The 16,767-nt window shown below is 60.1% G+C and overlaps 1 protein-coding gene across 5 annotated transcripts in view; it reads right to left on the bottom strand.

Annotated features, from left to right (window-relative positions):
* The window catches only part of ANO1 (anoctamin 1), a 157,694-nt gene that overhangs the window by 65,810 nt on the left and 75,117 nt on the right, over positions 1–16,767 (bottom strand). For all 5 annotated transcript variants that reach the window (XM_057317266.1, XM_057317267.1, XM_057317268.1 and 2 more), the window contains one exon: positions 9,941–10,273. In XM_057317266.1, the coding sequence (XP_057173249.1) occupies positions 9,941–10,273 (333 nt within the window). The remainder of the gene's footprint in view (positions 1–9,940; positions 10,274–16,767) is intronic.

Here is a 16,767-nt window from a genome sequence, read left to right as displayed (position 1 = left end):
CGCCACGTGGCCTCTCCCCTGTGGCTCTCTGTTTCAAATCTCTCTCCCCTTTCTCTTCCAAGGACACCTGTCATTGGATTGAGGGCCCACCTTAAATCCCAGGTGATCTCGCCCAGAGATCCTTGACTTAGAATTGCCAAGACCCTTCTTCCAAATAAGGTCACATCTACAAGTGCCAGGTGGACACAGCCTGGGGCGTCACCATTCAGCCGACCGTGCTCACCCGGAATATGCAGCTCAGAGCCCCGCAGGACTTTGGGCAGGGATCCTGTCTACACGGTGAGAGGAGCTTCCGAGAAGCGTGGGCGCAGGAGCTGGGGCCTGAAGCTGCTTCAGAGTAACGAGCCAGGACCAGGGCACTCAGCACAGAGACCCGACGGGCGAGGGCTCAGAGGTGGGCTGATGTGGGGCAGCCCCTGGGGAGCCTGGAGTCCTGGCATGGCCCGGGGCTGGGCACATGGCACACAGGCTTGTGAACAGACCTATGCCGGTGAGAGCTGGAGGACCCAGCCTGGGGGGGACCATGGGAGAGGGGAGCCCAGATCCTCCTGCTGCCCTCCAGGGGCGGGTCCAGTGGGCACCAGATAAGGCCTTGAGATCGGGTGGCCTGAGTCGGCATCCTACCCCATCCCTGTGTGTCTCTGGCAAGTGACTCGACCTCTCTGAGCCCACTTCCTCGTTGGCAAATCTCCACAGTGTAAGACTTGCTCCATAGTCAGGGGAGGCCCTGGTGCTCTTAGCATCCCTGCCCAGCCCCCCAGCTGGCAGGAGGGGTCAGTACAGTGAAAGGCTACTGCTTCTGCTCTGGACCACCTCTCCTCGGCCACTGGGTAGCTGAGGCCACGCCGGCTTACACGCATGGTCACCCTTGGCCAACGAGCTTGAGGCCGCCTCCCCAGCTCAGGGAAGCCCCAGAGGGTACCAGGATGGGAGAGGCAGCAGCGCCCCCGGCCCAGGTGACTCACGGGTGCAGGGCCAATCTCATGGGCCGCCCAGAGCAGGGAGAAATGACCATCGACAGCCCACCCATGGCAGAGCCTGTGTTTCCCCCTTACAGACCCGGGTCTATTTCTGGGCACTGCTCACCCACACACAAAGACCCAAAATATATTCCTCCCAGTCCCATGGAGATTTCTCTCGCCGGTGGTCACGGAGCTGGTGCTTGCGGCCGGCCTGCCTGGGAAAACACGCTCCTCTGTTTACGTGAGCAACGAGGTCTCTCCCAGGAAACATCTGGCGGGATTTGGGAAAGGGGTCGTGGGACCAGTTCGGGAAAAACACATACGGGATGTTCTCAAACGTGGTGCCCGGCCTGACCGCAGCCCTCTCCCAGTGGGAAGAAAGCATGAGACGGCCGGGTCCCCCTTTCCCCAGCCAGGCGCCCAGAACCGTGAGACTGGCCCCAACTCCGGCCCTCCTGATGTGGGAGTACCTGGGAGGCCCCAGACCCGCCAGGGTGAGGGGCGGGAGCGCCACGCCAGCCAGGGGTAGGGGTGGGGCCCCGGGCGCCCACTGGACGGTTGGCATGCTCACGTGGCCATGGGCTCTCCCAGAGCCCACGGATTGTGTCCAAGCCTCCATCCTGAGCCCAACCCACAAAAACTGTGACCTGACCAGAAGTGTTCCTGGCGTTTTCCTTTCGGAAGGAAGAAGAAAGTCACAACAAAGCAAACATAACCGCCCCACAGGGGGTTCATGGTGGCTGAGCATCCCCGGGGGCTCCCCTCCACGTCCCCGTGGCTGTCTGTGGGTCTGGACGTTCTGAGTCCACAGGCTGGACCACGTGCTCTGGCCATCTGGTCACGGCCCCCTGCGGTGGCTGAGGCACGGGCTGGGGATCGCTGGAAGTTTCGCATCAGTGAGGACCACCCGTGGGCTGTTTCTGCTTGCGCTCGGCTCCCTGGAGAGCTCCCGGCAGCACCGCCTCCTCACCCTACGCGGACCCACAGGCCACTGCACGCCCCGGACACCTCTCGGGCTGCCGCGTAGGTCTGACCGGGGAACTAGGGGTCCCAGGTTGCCGCTGCCACCAGGAGGGCCTCCACAGCCGCGCCTGGTGTGCATGACCCCGCCCCAGGCTCCTGGTCAGGCGGGAGCCATGGCACTGTGCCATGTACAAGCAGGGACACAGAGACCCTGCCTGAGCTCAGTCTGGAAGGGGAGGCCCAGGAGGGGCTTGGTCCCTGACCCCTGATGGCCACTGGGCCTCAACTTCCTCAGCGCCCCACAAGGACCTCCCCCGCAGTGGGCATCATGAGGAGGATGGCACAGGCCCCCTCCGGACCCTGACCTCGGAATGTCAGGGCTGCCCTGAGGGAGGGTTCGCGTTCTCAGCAACAAATAGGTTTTCAAGGCATGACATGCCCGGTGCCTCGTCCCCATCAGTCCCTTAAGAGCAGGCGCATTTCCCGCAGCCCTGACCGGTATCGTCTGCTCTTCTGGTCAGCCCCAGGGTCCCGCATGGATGTGACCTGGAACACTGGTTCTGGGGCCAGATTTGTCTGTTTGGTTGACTGGTGTGTCCTCGGGATGGAGAGAGTCCCCAGCACAGCACAGTGCTGTACGATGCTTGCCGAGTGGGCCACGCAGGAGGAGGGCGGGACCACGCCCGCCGAGCACCCACTGTGCACAGCCAAGGGCGGCCCTGTCCCTGACCTTCTGGCAGGTACCACCGTGCCCTGGCTCGGGGAAGCTCGACCCCAGGGCTGACCCTGGCAGGTTCTCACGTGCACCCCACCCAGATGGTGCCCCCGAGGGGACAGGAGATGCTTGCAGTCACCAAGCGTGCATCTGCATGGAGAGGTGGCCCACTAACTGGCATTTCCCAGGTCACAGCTTCTACTGACCGCACCTACACTTCTGGGAGAAACGGCTTCAATCATCCAGGCACGGACACGTCCTGCACGGGGGACAACCGTGCCTCCTACATCATTATGGCACTGCCACCAGGGTCAAGGCTCAGGTGAGCTGGGGGCCCAAACAATGCTGCTTCTGCGGGAGGCCGAGAAGGTGTGCAAGGACAGGGCGGGAGCATCTGTACCTCCAGCCCCCGGCACGGGGTCCCCTCCGAGGCCCGGCGTGCTGAAGGAATACATGGTCAGTAAATCACCAGCAAACAGTCATTTACGGTCTTGCTTCTGTGACAGGCAGGTGGAGGATGCAGACCCTCCCTCCCATGAGAAACGATAAAGGAAGCGGGACAAAAAGTTAAAGAAAATAAATACTGCAGCCTCAAAGGAGCTCCAGGGGGAAGAGCAGGCACTGCTGGGCCCAGAACTGCGACCAAGGTGGGGCCACTCCCGGGGCAGCCCCAGGCCCAACCCCGTGCAGCTGGACCCCCCAGAGACCGACCCCCAAAAAGGCCCACCTCCTCCACCCATGGACAACTGGTGCCGAGCAGAGAAGGAGAAGGGGGAGGGGAGGAGGGGGAGGGGACAGAAGTCACCCTGAAAGGTCCTGGCCTCCAAAGTCCTCGCCCCAGTGGGTCTGGGGACCTCAGCCTGTGACCTTGGTTCAAGGTGGTTCCAACTATAACATCCTCAGATGTGTGACGGACAAAGCCCCCGGCCTCTCCAGACGAGGACACCTTCCTCCCAGGCCTCGGGGACCCCGGGGGCGGGGCAGGGCAGGGCAGCAGGGCCAGCATCACCAGGAGGAGAGCCAGCACAAGGGTCCCCCTCAGCCTGGGGACTCTGAATGGTTACACGGATCACAAAGCAGCCATGCTTACCTTGCTTAAAGAGATAAATGGCAGGACAGAAAGGTCCTGCAAAGGACAGGACTGAAAACACACAGCCAACCTGGAAAAGGACCAAACACAACTTCCAGAAATAAAAGTGCTGTAAGGAGCATCAAAACCCGATGAACGTGTCTGAAGCTCTCCCGCCCCTCCGAGGGAAGGAGCCGCGGATGCTGGCAAGGTCTGCCCTGGGGGCCCCCAGCAGGAATAAACCCAGCCCGAGCTGCAGTGGGGGCCTCTGCTGACCTCTGTGACCTCTGCGGTACACTCGGCCAAGCCACCGAAGGCTTAGCAGCCGGCTGGCAGGTTGTCCATGAGCCAGAAAGAGCCACTCCGGCATACTGCAGGCCTGGGGACACAGCAGGACCTGGGAACTGCAGCCTGGGTGCAAGTTTTACCCCCAAACCCTGCCACCCGAGGGGAGCCGTGTGATGGTCACTGGGGGTGCTTGAAAGACGTGGCTTTGAAAAGAATGTCCAGAATTAAAGGGGTGTGTCCGCAAAACCAAGACAAGCCCAAAGGAAGCCGGGGGGGGGCGGTTATAAAAGCCTCAACAGAACATGCACGAGACGTAAAATCTTTAAGGCCAAAGAAATGAATGTGGAATGGTGAAATTATGATTGGAAAAATAATAGCTTCAGGACTAGACTAGGGCCCCTAACATCCCACTGTGCAAAAGGCCCACAGGGGAGGCGCTCAGCCCCGGGGCGGGTGCTGGTTCACATCACGGGCTTTGGGGTGTAGAACATGGGGCAGGACCACCTCTGCTGGGCCCTGGGGTCCTGGCCTCCTTGCTCCACCTCTCAGAGCCTCAGGCCCTTTCTTTCCACTTGTGAGGGGGGGTCTCGTTCCTGGGCTGCCTTCTCGCGGTGGGGATAGGCAGCCCACACAGCGTGGGGTGGGGGTCTGCTTCCAAACCCACGTGTCCCCGGGCCATCTGCCATCATTTGTTTTTACACATGGAGATGCCAGGATCGGGCCTCAGGTTTCTCAGGTCGAGGACCTGCACCCACGATGCCCCGGGGCAGTGAGGAGGGTCTGCCTGCAGCCCCTCCAATGCTGAGGGCTGTGCCTGTCGCCACAGTTAGCCAACCCCCAGAGCCGCCTCGGACACCTGCCTTCGACATCTGCTGGAAACTGTAGGAAACCTGGCCCCGCCCCCTCCTGTGCCCATGACAACCCTTCCTACCACCTGCCACAGTCACCAGCGTCTGCGTGATGCACGAGGGGTCTCCATGCACTGGGGGACCTGCCCTGCCCAGGTTTGCCTTCTGATTCCCATCTGGCAGGAGGGAAGCTGGGAACAGCAGCCCGTGCCTGAGGGCTGTGGGCAAGGTGGTGTTCACTTCCCCAGCCTTCGCCCAGCACTTCCAGAGGACAGAAGTAACAGCACCTCCATTTCACAGGTGGGAAAACTGAGGCCCAGAGAGGGGAAGCCACTTGCTCCAGGCTGTCCCGCCAGGAAGTGGCCGAGTGGGTCTGAAGTGCACAGGGGGCTTCGAGGCCGACCTCACAGCCCCGCTGCACGCCCCGAAGCTTGGTCTGGGAACAGCAGGCACCGCTCTTAGCTGGCAGTTGAAAAGCAACACCCACACTAACAAAGAGGGGAAACCCTTGCTGCTCAAGGCCCAGCCAGCTACGGGGCAGGAATGCGGAGAAACGTCAGCCGGCCAGCCTGGGTGCAGAGGTGAGCCCCGGGCAACAGCATGAAAGCAAACAGACTTTACAGAGTCCCAGCGTCCGGGGCCTCAACAGTTCCACCAAAGCCTGGGTCAAGTTCAACCTCGGGGCAGGGTGGGCCCCGGCCACCCCAGCACACACAGCCGGGATTCTAGTGTGTGGCCTTCTCGGCAGTGACCCTCGCACATAAATAATGTCCAGCAGGCTTTGAGGCCAGACTTGAAAAATGCTGATGGGTTTCAGTTGCAAGGAAACACGCACTCCTTCTAATGGGAAGCCCGGAAGCTGACCCCACTGCTGTCCGAGGGAGGGAGGGAGGGAAGGATGGACAGAGAGACGCTCCCCTCCCTCCCTGCCACTTCCTGTCATGCTGTCCAGGGGTCTCTGACATGGGACTCCTCTTGGACCCTCATGCATGAGATCGGCATTCAGGAGGCAGCGAAGCCTGTCTTGACACCCCAACGTCTCTCTCTTCGGGGAGTCTGGGATGCAGTTTTCAAATTGGGCTCCTCTGAGCCCACAGTGCCTGGGGAGGGGGAGGCTGGGGGAGCCGCGGTCAGAGGCTCAACCTCTGCCTGTCCTGTACCCGGGGTTATGAGTGAGGGTGTGTCTCCCCTGCTCTGTGGGCTCTCGGCCCAGTGCAGCCAGTGGTGGGGTCTCTGTCTGGGGCTACCTCTAGGTACCGAACAGTGGATCAGGGCTTGTGTGGACATGGGGGGGCCCATCTCTGTGAATGCTTCCGCTGGCTCATGGGGGAAGATGCTGCACGGTCCTCACCCCTCCAGGGACGGTCGGGCTCCACAGCCGCCATACACCCTGGAGCTGGTTAGGAACACAGCTCAGGCCCAGCCCGGCCCGCTGAGTCAGAGCCTGAACTTTGACAGGACCCCCTGTGGGTTCCTGTGCGCATCCAGGCCCTGCAGCAGGGCCGCCTGCCCAAGGCTGGACCCCACCGTCCAGACCACCTGCGCTGATGTGCCCCCAATCACGAGTCACTGCCTGCATGTCCGCGTGAGCCACCCCAGGCCTGAGAAAACCACTCCAGTGCACTCTCAGCTGCTGTGTGGGGTGAATGGGGTCCCCCCAAAGAGACATCCATGTCCTAACCCCAGAACCTCAGAACAGGACCTTATTTGGATACAGGACTTTGCAGGTGTAACCAAATTAAGATGTGGTCACATGGGTGGAGGGCAGGCCCTAAGTCCAACATCTGGTGTCCTTGCAGGAAGAGGAGAGACGCAGAAGGACATACAGAAGGCGGCCGCATGGAGACAGAGGCAGAGGGTGGAGGGGTACCTGGAACCCCCCAGAAGCTGAGAGAGGCAGGAAAGACCTGCCCTAGAAACCTTCAGAGGGAGCACAGCCCCGCCGAGCACTGGATTTTGGACTTCCGATCTCCAGAACTGTGCGAGACCCCTTTGGGTTGCTGTAAGCCCCCAACTTGTGGTCACTTGTTACGGCTGCCCCAGGGCACTACGCCTGCCCTGTGCCCTCAGCCCGGGGGGTCTTCCACGGGTCATCACAGGACGTCTTCACCACAATAAACCTCCTGACTCAGGACAAAGGCAAGCACACGGGTGCCCCGTCTGCCCAGGAGCAGCACACCCTCGTGCACCCACTGGCCTCCTGAGGAGCAAAGGCAGGTCACCTCTGTGCCCCAGTGACCTGCAGGCCGCTGCCTGGTCTTGGCCGCAGAAGGCTGGGCCAGCAGGGTTCAAGAGGGGCCCCCATCCACCCAGGAGGCCTTACGGTTTATTTGCCAGCCACCCCCCCAATCTCTCTCCCTCTCCCTCCCTCTTTGTCCAGCCTTTGAAGCAGGGTTTCTCCACCAGGAGCGATCTTGGCTCCTAAGGACATCTGACAATATCTGGGAGCATTTTTGGTTATCGTGACCCAGGGGGTGCGACTGGGAAAGGCTGCTGCTAAATTTCCACCAGCAACGGCTAATTCATCACCTACATCCGGCGCTGGAGTATCTGATGGAATGCATGGATTTTTCTCCCCAAGAAAGTGCACATAAGCCCCAGTCCTGCTTCAAACCAGGTAAGATTATACAACTGGGTTCTCCTGGGGCCTCTCCTATTTCCAAAACTCAAGCCCGTTGCTCCTTGTAATCGGAGCGCACCCCCGGAAATGATTCGTTAGCCAGGGCATCTCTCCCTGAAATGGGCGACAGGCACAAGCTGCTAAATACGCTGGCCGGGGTCCGCGCACACACCTCGGGCCGTTCCGGTCCTGCCTGTCTCGCGGAGGGCAGGGGAGAGCACGGGGCTGCAGCGGACGGAGGGTTTTTCCAACAGCCTTGGGCCTTGTTCATCTCAGATGAAAGCTCAGGAATCACTGGGGCCTCGTAAAGCACTGTTTATGCCGCGAGAGACCCCAGCAGGCACGGCTCAGCCCGGCCTTCAGCCACCTTGGAGACTGGAGCCACGCACCGTACCGCTTTCATTTTTAAAACGGCCCCAGTCAACTGCTGGAAAGCCTCGTGCAGCTACAGAGCCGAACTATCAGTGAAATTCTTGGGTCACTAATCGGGAAAAGGGGATCTTCTTCAGTGACAGTAACCCCGTCTCTATGTTTGTTGGCTTCTTACTTCAAAGTCACGATTAAGAAGACGGCGTTTCAAGAAAGGTACATGGGACCTAGCAGTTGACTGGACTTGGAAAGGCTCCTTTCTCTCTTCCTCTGCAGGAACCATACTATACGATTTGCTGTTAACAACAGCCCAGGAGAATCTGCCGTGTGCCAGACCTCAGTTAAGCACCTTGCCCTTTACTCACGATCACCCAGTGATGTAAATACTACTGTTATCTGCATGTTATAGAAAGGGAAACTGAGGCCCGAGCAGCCAGTAAGTCTCGGGAAGGACAGGCAGAGGCTCTGGGATCTGTCCCGGGCCAGTGTGCATTCCCAGACTTTGGGGGGGCCCTGAAACTGTCATGGGGAAAGAATGAGGGGAGCGGAGAACGTGTCCCTCAGGAACGGACCAGACACGTGCAGACCACAGCCCAAGCTCACAGCTCTGCACGTGGGCAGCTGTGGCCTCTCCCGACTCCGACGGAGCCCGTCTGCTCCTCCAGCTGTGACCTGTCATGTCGGGGCAGAGTCTGCACAGTGGCCGCATTGTTTGCACAAAGAGCAGGGGGCTGGCAGGGCGGAACCATGCCCCACGTCAGAGACCCAACTGCTCCCCTCCCCCGAGGGGCCCGGGCTCAGGTCACAGAAAACCCCGAAGGACCTGCACATCTGTGTGGGTGGCTGCTGCCCCTCCCGGGAGAGACCCTGCACCTCACCAGGACCCAATCTTTACTGCCGGATCATCGACGCTCACACACCCTCGCCACTCTCACGGGGACCACTCCTGTAGCAGAAATCCACACCCACCAGGTAGCCGAACCTCGGAAGGAGAAGGCCATCCAGAGAAACGCTCTGCGTGCAACACGAGACCCCTCCGCCGCTAGGGCCCCACTGAGCAGCTCTGGGTGTGTTCAGGGCCTGTACTATCAACGTGCCACAAAAAAGAGCTCACACCAGGCTCCTTCGTGGACTGGCTTGCTGGTCGAAGCACCCCAAGGGCATCCTTATCGCCAGACCCAAAGCGTTCATTATTTAAGGGCAAGGAGGTTCTCAACGATGAAATGGCAAACTGAAACCAATTTTTACTTTAAACACCTGTGGTTGGCTCTCAGCTCCCCCAGGCAGCCTGCTGGCTCTCTTACTGTGGTGTAGACTCCCTGATTCCTGGTTAGTCCGCACAGGGACAGTGGGGCGGGCTGTGGGCGTGTCCTGCAAGCCTTCTGCAGGAAGCCCCGCCCCCTGCCCTCGTGCACAGAGAGGTGAAGGAACTGGTAGGGGAGCACACAGCAAGCCTGCTGGGAGGTTGAGAGAAGCACCCCCCGTACCATGGGCTGCCCAGGTCCCCCTCTCCATTACTGCCAGCCTCCCGCCACCGCCGCCAGGGCCGCCCTGTGTGCCGGTGAGTCAGCCTCTTACTCTCCCCAGAAAACTTTCCTTCAAAAGATTTCTCAGGCTTTGCCAGGGACAGGTGCTCCAGAAAACAGTAGGAAGACTGGGGGATTTCAGAGCACCAGGGACCCCCAGGGATCAAGCCAGATCAACCTCCCCACTTGACAGATTGAGAAACTGAGGCCCCGAGGTCAGCACCTGGAGGACTCCCAGGAGAGCTCGGTCCTCCGCCCCTCGGGAGGGGCACGTCTTCCCAGTAAGGAACTGACCAGAGCAGGAAGTGCCGTGACCCTGGAGGTCATCGCCGAGAAGGCCTTACCCTCGCCCAGAGCAGATGTCATGGGTGGGGGGCGGGTGCTGGTTTGGGGCTCCCCCAAACCCCAAACCTTAACAAGCGATTGCTACGCAATCCAACAGACCGGCCCTGACATCAGCCGTTCTCGGAGCACCGGCTAAAGCCGAAGGGCCCCTCCCCACACCACCTTCTGGAAATGGCCCGGCGGAGCCCGGCAGGCGCGCCCACCCCACGAGCCCACAAGACGCGGGGATAGTTACGTCCTCGTCTCGCTCCAGCTCCAGGCCGGCCTCCAGGAGGTTCCCCTCGTACTCCTCCCTGCGGAATCGCTTGTCGTCCTCGTGGTAGTCCATCGGGGGCTCGGGGCCACCTGCCGCCCCCATGCTCCCCTTGCCCGGCAGGGGCTGGTCCTGCCTGGCGCCGCGGGCGGCCAGGGGGGCATCGCTGTGCGGCACCCTCCTGGCCAGGGTCCTGCTGCCCGAGGGCCTCTTGGGGTGGTACACCAGGATGTAGTCCACCTTGCGTCTGCCGTCCCGGAAGTACAGGCCGTGTTTGCACTCGGCGTCGGGGTCCACGGACAGCGAGTTCAGCAACTGCGGGGGGAAAGAGAAATCGCTGGCCGTCAGGATGTCAGGGCCGGGCCTGGGTCCAAACTGGACCGCTTCCTCCGCCCGCCCTGACCGCCTTCGGCAAAGCTGTGCCACACGCGCACCCCGTGCGTGCACCGACCGTCCCTGGGCTGGGACAGCGGTGCGCACAGCAGCCCTGTCTTGGTGGAGCTGACATTCGAGAAGGAGACGTGTGCCATAATCACACACGGAGGCCAAGCCGGACCCTCGCTGCCCGGAAGGGCCCCGGTTCTGTGCAGCTAGAGCAGGCATGCGGGGAGGGGCCGGGGCGGCTCGCAGAGGCACTGGGAAAAGCCGCAAGGCCACGCCCTTCCCACCCCCGGAAGTGCTCCTCACTCACTCCCACCGGGTCCTGGGTAGTGCAGAGCCCAGCTCAGGTTCTGCACCCGCAAATCTCAACCTTCCATGGCCAGTGTGCACGGCAATGTCCTGTCGACATGGCCACGGCCCGCGATGGCCCTCACCTGGCCTGGTTCCAGTGCGGCCAGTAGCTAGCTGCCTTAGAGTGTGGGTTCCCCCAAAAGCAGTCCCCGAGTTGAGCATTTGGGTTCAGGGGTTTACCTGAGAGGTGGTCTCAGGGGCCAGAGTGAGGGGCGGGTAGGCACAGAGGGCGGGGCCGACAGAGGTGGGCTGCAGAGAGGGTCAGTGCCTCCAACCCGCGGGTGCCCGGAGGCTGAGGAAGCTGTTATCCACCCACACCTGGGTGTTCATTCCCCGCCCTGCACGTGGCCTCCACCTGCTCCTGCACCAGAGGGCTCCCTAGGGGGTGGGCTGAGAGGTAGGGGCCGGCCCCAGTTTGCTTATCTGCCCGGGGGGCTCTAGGGGACCACTGAGGTAGAAATGTGGACCTGCAGGTTAAAAACTGGGACCTCTGCGCAGTTGCAATCCTGCAGGGCTGCTAACGGTAAACCCGAATTTCTAGAACTCCTGCGGGATTCTGACGGTTACCGAGGGCAGAGAGGTTAATGAGCAAGCTGGTCTTCAGCAATAAGAGAAAATAAATAACATCGTAGTGGAAGTATTCTAACGAGCAGCTCCACACCACTGACAGTCCTCAGAGCCGAGCCGAGCCGAGCCTCGTGCCCTGCCCCTGATCTCCTGGCTTCCACCCCACTCCTGCTATCGGTCCTACAGATGCACTGTCATCCGAGAATGAGGCCCTCCCCCACAGAGCGTGAGGCGGGCCTCTGGCTAAAGGCAGACCCCTGAGCCCCACTGGAGGACAGAGCTGTGCCTGGACGGTCTCCCCACAGGGTGGCCTGGAGCCTTGGGATGGCTGCCCTGCTGGGAGGGGCTCCAAAGGGCTGTGCGCATGGTTGGGAGAAACAGCAGGGGTCCCCCACTCCAGGGCTGGTGGCCTAGGTTAGGCCCAAGGTGCAACAAGGACACCTGGAGGGTGGGGGACCCCCGCTGATCAGGTTTCTTTCCAAATGTCCGGCTCCGGGGCAGGGGAAGAGAGGAGAGGGAAAAACTTGAAATGAGGGGGGCCTGCCATATGGCAGCTGCCCAGGGAAGGAGGGAGAGGGGTGTCTGGGCAGGGCCTTTTGTGGGGTCTGGATTCCTTCATCCCTGGCTGGGGGGGGGATCACGCCCCTGAATCTCAGTCTCCCTGGTTGGTCCCAGGAGGCTCACAGCCTGACAGGGCACGGCCAGCACCTGGAGCCGGCAGGTGGCTGGATGTCAGCCATCCACACCCACCCACAGAACCACGGAATCTAGTGCCACTCTGGCAGCCTTCACAGGACCCCGCAGTGTAGATGCCCTGCTGGCCCGCTCTTACAGGTGTGTCCAGAGACTGTGGGCGTGTAAGGGCAGGAAGGGGGGGGAAGGGGAGAAGGGAGGCCCGGCCCAGCATCCAAAGAAGACCCTAGCGTCTTTGGCAGGGTCATGTTGCAGGAGAGGTGGGGTGGGAAAGCGTGGTTCTCCTCAGTTTGTCAGGGAGGACACGGAGGCTCAGGGAGGCGAGGTGGTTACAGCCCAGGTGGGAGGCTGAGCCCAGCCCTGAGTCCTGTTTGCACACCCAGGGCGCTGCCTACCCCCATAGTATGAGGACCATCTTGCTCGGTACAGGGCATGTCCCCTCACTGTCCTGACCTGGTGAGGGGGCTTGATGGTCAGGTCTACTTGACCCGGAGAGAGCGGGGCTCACATGCGTGAGGCAGTCAGCCCGTGCTACCAGGGCCAAATCCCCTCCGGCCAACTCCCAAGAGCCCTCTCCAACCCTTGTGCCCAAGGACACAGCTGGGGAGAGTCCTGCCCCAACTGCTCCCGGAGCCAGGAGCTAAGGTCGGGGCAGAGGGGATGCCTGGGGCAGTGGGAAAGCTCAGGTAAGTCTGGGCTTGATCTTGCTCCAGGTACGAGGCTTGGGAGAGAGCTCTCCCTGTTCTGGTCCTCGCCGTCGGCCTCTGTGAGATGGGAGGGTGATATAAGCTGCCCCTGCTGGCCGCCAGGATGACCGACTGAGCCACAGGACGCCTGCACTGGTGGATTCTCCCTCTAACTTGCAGGACTGGCCCCTGGGGGCCACACTGTCCGTCCTTCCCCCCCCCGCCCCCCGCCCTCAGTCCCAGTGCCAACAAGTGCTGGTTCTCCTCAAGACCACAGGAAGGTCAGGGAAGGGGGGCGGCTAAGACGGCTTCCCTCCTCCGGGGGGAGTGGGCAGAAAAGCCAGATCTGGGGCTGCGTGCGGAAGACACCGCGGGCGCTTGGGGAAAGAAGCCGCTGCCGGGCAGGGCAAGGGCATAGGAGGCAGTCAGACAAGGCGGACGCGCGGTCTCCGGGCGGGCAGGGTGCAAGGGCACACCTGTCTTCTGGGCACTCCAGACTCCCAGTGCCTCTGCGTGGGGCTCATTCCTATTTCCAAATGGGGAACTTCGATCTTCGGAGCCGAGCCAGGTGCCCGTGTAGAGCTCCTGCCTGTACCACCTTCCCTGGCTTCCTCTGCTCACTGCCCCGGGGCTACCTGGAGTCAGGACATCCTCGTCCCCTGCTCCTTGCCTTTGAACACGCTGTGCTCCCCACCTGCACGCCCTGCCTCCCTTTTCTCTGTGCCTTGTGATCCCACCTAGCTTCCCAGGCAGGGGCAGACCCTCCATCCTCAGTGCTCTGGAGGTCCCTAGTCCCCCGTCCCCCCCCGCAGTGGCCAGTGCAGCTCTCTTGGGCTGGGGCTGCCTTGAAAACACCTATTCACAAGCTCTTCACTCACAGGGGCCTCTAAGCGGGGTGGCGGGGTCCCCGAGGCCGGGCTAGGGACTGCCCCTAACACACGGCCATCTAGAACCTGCTATAACAGAGGGCTTGGCACCTGGTGGGGGCCGCATACATGCCCCTTGTTGGCTGGAATGATGGCGGATATTGAACAGAGTGGACAAAACCCCCTCGCCAGAGGGAAGGAAATTCAGAGTGAGCCCATCAGGTCAGAGAGCAGGGAAATGACTCTGGGGACAGCCAACAACCCTCCACCATCGTGAGACAGGAAAAGGCTATCAGGTAAAACTGAACAATAACCACCTGTCTGCTGGGGCCCAGATCATAGCCTTCGGGGCCTGACAGCCTGGGGAGAGCAGAAATATCCCCTGAACAGCTCCCTCCCCCCCGGGGCCCAGTGGCGGCACAGAGGCCTCATTGGCAACAACTGTCCTTCCACCTGCATCCCAAGACCAGCTGTGCCATCCCAGGTGCACAGTATAATCTCTTGATCCTTCTGGAGCCCTCCTTGTACAGTGAGGGTCAGGGGGAATAACAAGGCCTCCCCCGTTCAACGTGAGTTCCCTCCCAGGGTTACTGGAGGGTAAAACGTTCCTATTTCCCTATTGCTCTGAATGTCAAGAGTTTACAACAGGGCCTGGCATGTGACGAACCCCCAAGAGCAGTGTGCTAACTGGGAATTGAGACAACGGAAATAAAGAACTAGGGGAGGACAATCTCCTGGTCAAAGTGGACCACAAGTGAAAGAGGGTAGCAGTGCCAGATTCAGATTGTTAAGCTACCAAAGGAGCTGGATGCGCTGCTGGGGCCAGCAGGAGGCAGCACGAAGCTCTGGCGCCCTGGAGCGAGAGTCCCCCATTTCCCTCCCTGGCCTGGCCCTGTCACTGATCTGTTCTGTGATTCTGGGCAAGGTGCTCCTCTGTCTGGGTCTTAGTTTTATAAAATAGGGGCGATCCTATCTGAGTAAGTGTAAGGGGTTAGCAACCTTTAAACAGAAAGAGTGGGGTCCCTTTCTACTACACTGTACCCAAGCGAGGCAGAGCCCAGGGTCTGGAGAGTGATTCTGAGCTGGGTTTAGGGGGAGCCGGAGAGGTAGTCTCCGTGGTGTCCGTGTGTCTCTGGGGCCCTTCCATGGAACAGTGGAGTGGGTGCTTTTCTTGTGCAGGACGGGACAAAGAGATAAAGATTTAACCTGCAGCGGGAAGGAGGCGGGTCAGACCCTGTGTATAACTTTCCAATTCAAATGCTTGAAGAAAGCTTCAAAATGTTGTCCTCTACTTATCCTTAGGAAAGGGGCAGGTGGCCTCTCAGCGCCCCTTTCCTGAAGGCAGGGGACCTCTCGCTCATCTTTTTGACGTGGCTCTGGAATGAATGAATGCACGCATACATGAGGACAGAAGCCTGGGCTCTGCCCAGTTCCCGGCAGGGGTCACCAGATCCAGGACACTGGGGCTGAGACCCTGCTGGGACGGCGACTTAAACACAACGCTCCCCAGCTCTGAGACTCAGTTGTTCCAACTGTAAGGTGGGGACAAAAACATCTCCTTGACTGAGGTCACAGAACTTACATGGACTCGAGTCATGAGAGATCTGAAAGTATTTTGAAGATATCCCCGGAGTATTTGGCGGGAAATGCTCGGGGAAGGAGCTTCCCTGAGGACGACGGTAAGTAAGGTAGAAGAGAAATGTCTTCCTGAGGTCACACCGGAGGTCGTCAGGGCACAGAAGTCCCCTCTGCAGTGGGACTGGCCCCAACACCACAGGCAGCGAGAGGGCAGTCTACATCGGGTCCCCATCTGCCTCTCCAGACTCCCTTCCCCAACTCTGAGAAGAGGGCAGAAGAGGGGAGTGGAAGGAACCCTGTGTCCACACCGTGGATGCTGGACGGGGACCAGCGCTTGTTTATCTGGCTTCTCACTTGGACCTGAAGCTCCAGGAGCTGAAGTCACACATTCGCGTGAAATAGCCAAAGCCGGGACAAGTCTAAATGACCATGCTCAGAGAATCTGCTACATGCCCTCGTTCCTAAAATGGGGAAAAGGAAATCAGGAACCTGCAACATTTCTTTTGGTTCAGGGACTCTTTGTACACACTGTGGAACTTCACTCTCATTCCCCAAATTTTAAAATCAAATCACTGGCACTAGGTCAATGTAGAGTTCTTGGGCACACCCCACAACCTAGAAACAGGGGGTCCCCCCTTGCCAATAAACAGAGAGGTGCTCTTCCTTTGCAGGTGGGCCGAAACCAGCACCCGGTACTCCTCTCTGGGCTGTCTGAGCTTGTTGGGGCATCCGGATCAGGGCCACTGACCACGATCGGGAAGAAAGTAGAAACTCTCAAAGATAAACACAAAGAAAACTCCGTGAAATAAATTGCATTCAACCTGGCCTCTGGCTTTTGAAGTCATTTCTTGCACCCTGTTGTGCAGAAACGATGAGGTGACTTTTATCCTTGAACTTGGGAATGACAGTGAGAGGAGAGGCCCCGGGGCGCTGGCTGGCAAATGCAGCCTGCCTGGGATTGGGACTTCTGATGGCCAACTTAAACTCCAGCGTAGGGAGGCCTGTCTGGGAACTCCTTGAAACGCAGCCCACACCCTCTGGCCTTTGCCTGCCCAGAGCCGCCTTCACCGGTGACTCAGGGTAATGACTGAGCAACAACGATTGGCTTCAGCTGTGCTGGGGATGCCCTGGGAGGCTCTCGCTGTCATGCTGCCTGCCCTGCATGCCCCCACTCCTAGAGCTGCTGCTTCCTGTCTGCCTGGCAGGACGCTGCTTGGCTACCTGTCCTTCCTGCAGTCGGTGCCCCAATTCACAGCCCCCCAGCCTGCCATGCCTGAAACCTGCCCACAGTAAGAGCTGTGCGCAAAATGAGAGCCAACAGTCTCGTCGGGGCTTGTCTATGTGTTTCCAGACCATGGAGACCTCCAGCGGAGGGCCAAGCCTTTGCACACCTCATGGCCCTCGCCAGGGTTTGGGGAAGACAGAGTTTCTGGATCCACATAAGCGACAGGTCCCCGAACTACAAGTCCAGAGACCATTGATAAGGGCTCCAGTCCTCATTTCAGGTCTAACCCATCATTACATCGAATGCCATCAACCTCTGGAATGTCCACTCCTCTCCATTTCATTGGGTGTCACCGTCTCTCACGCCTTCTAACTGGTGTCCCCACATTCCCACCTCTGGGTCTTCCCATGTGAGATTTCTTTGTCTGAAAGTCCCCACCCAACCCCCATTACGGGTATAACC

This window comes from Ursus arctos, unplaced genomic scaffold, assembly GCF_023065955.2.
Source record: "Ursus arctos isolate Adak ecotype North America unplaced genomic scaffold, UrsArc2.0 scaffold_23, whole genome shotgun sequence".
NCBI lineage: Eukaryota > Metazoa > Chordata > Mammalia > Carnivora > Ursidae > Ursus > Ursus arctos.
The sequence above is the reverse complement of the archived record's forward strand: the minus strand, read 5'-3'. Positions and strand labels throughout refer to the sequence as shown.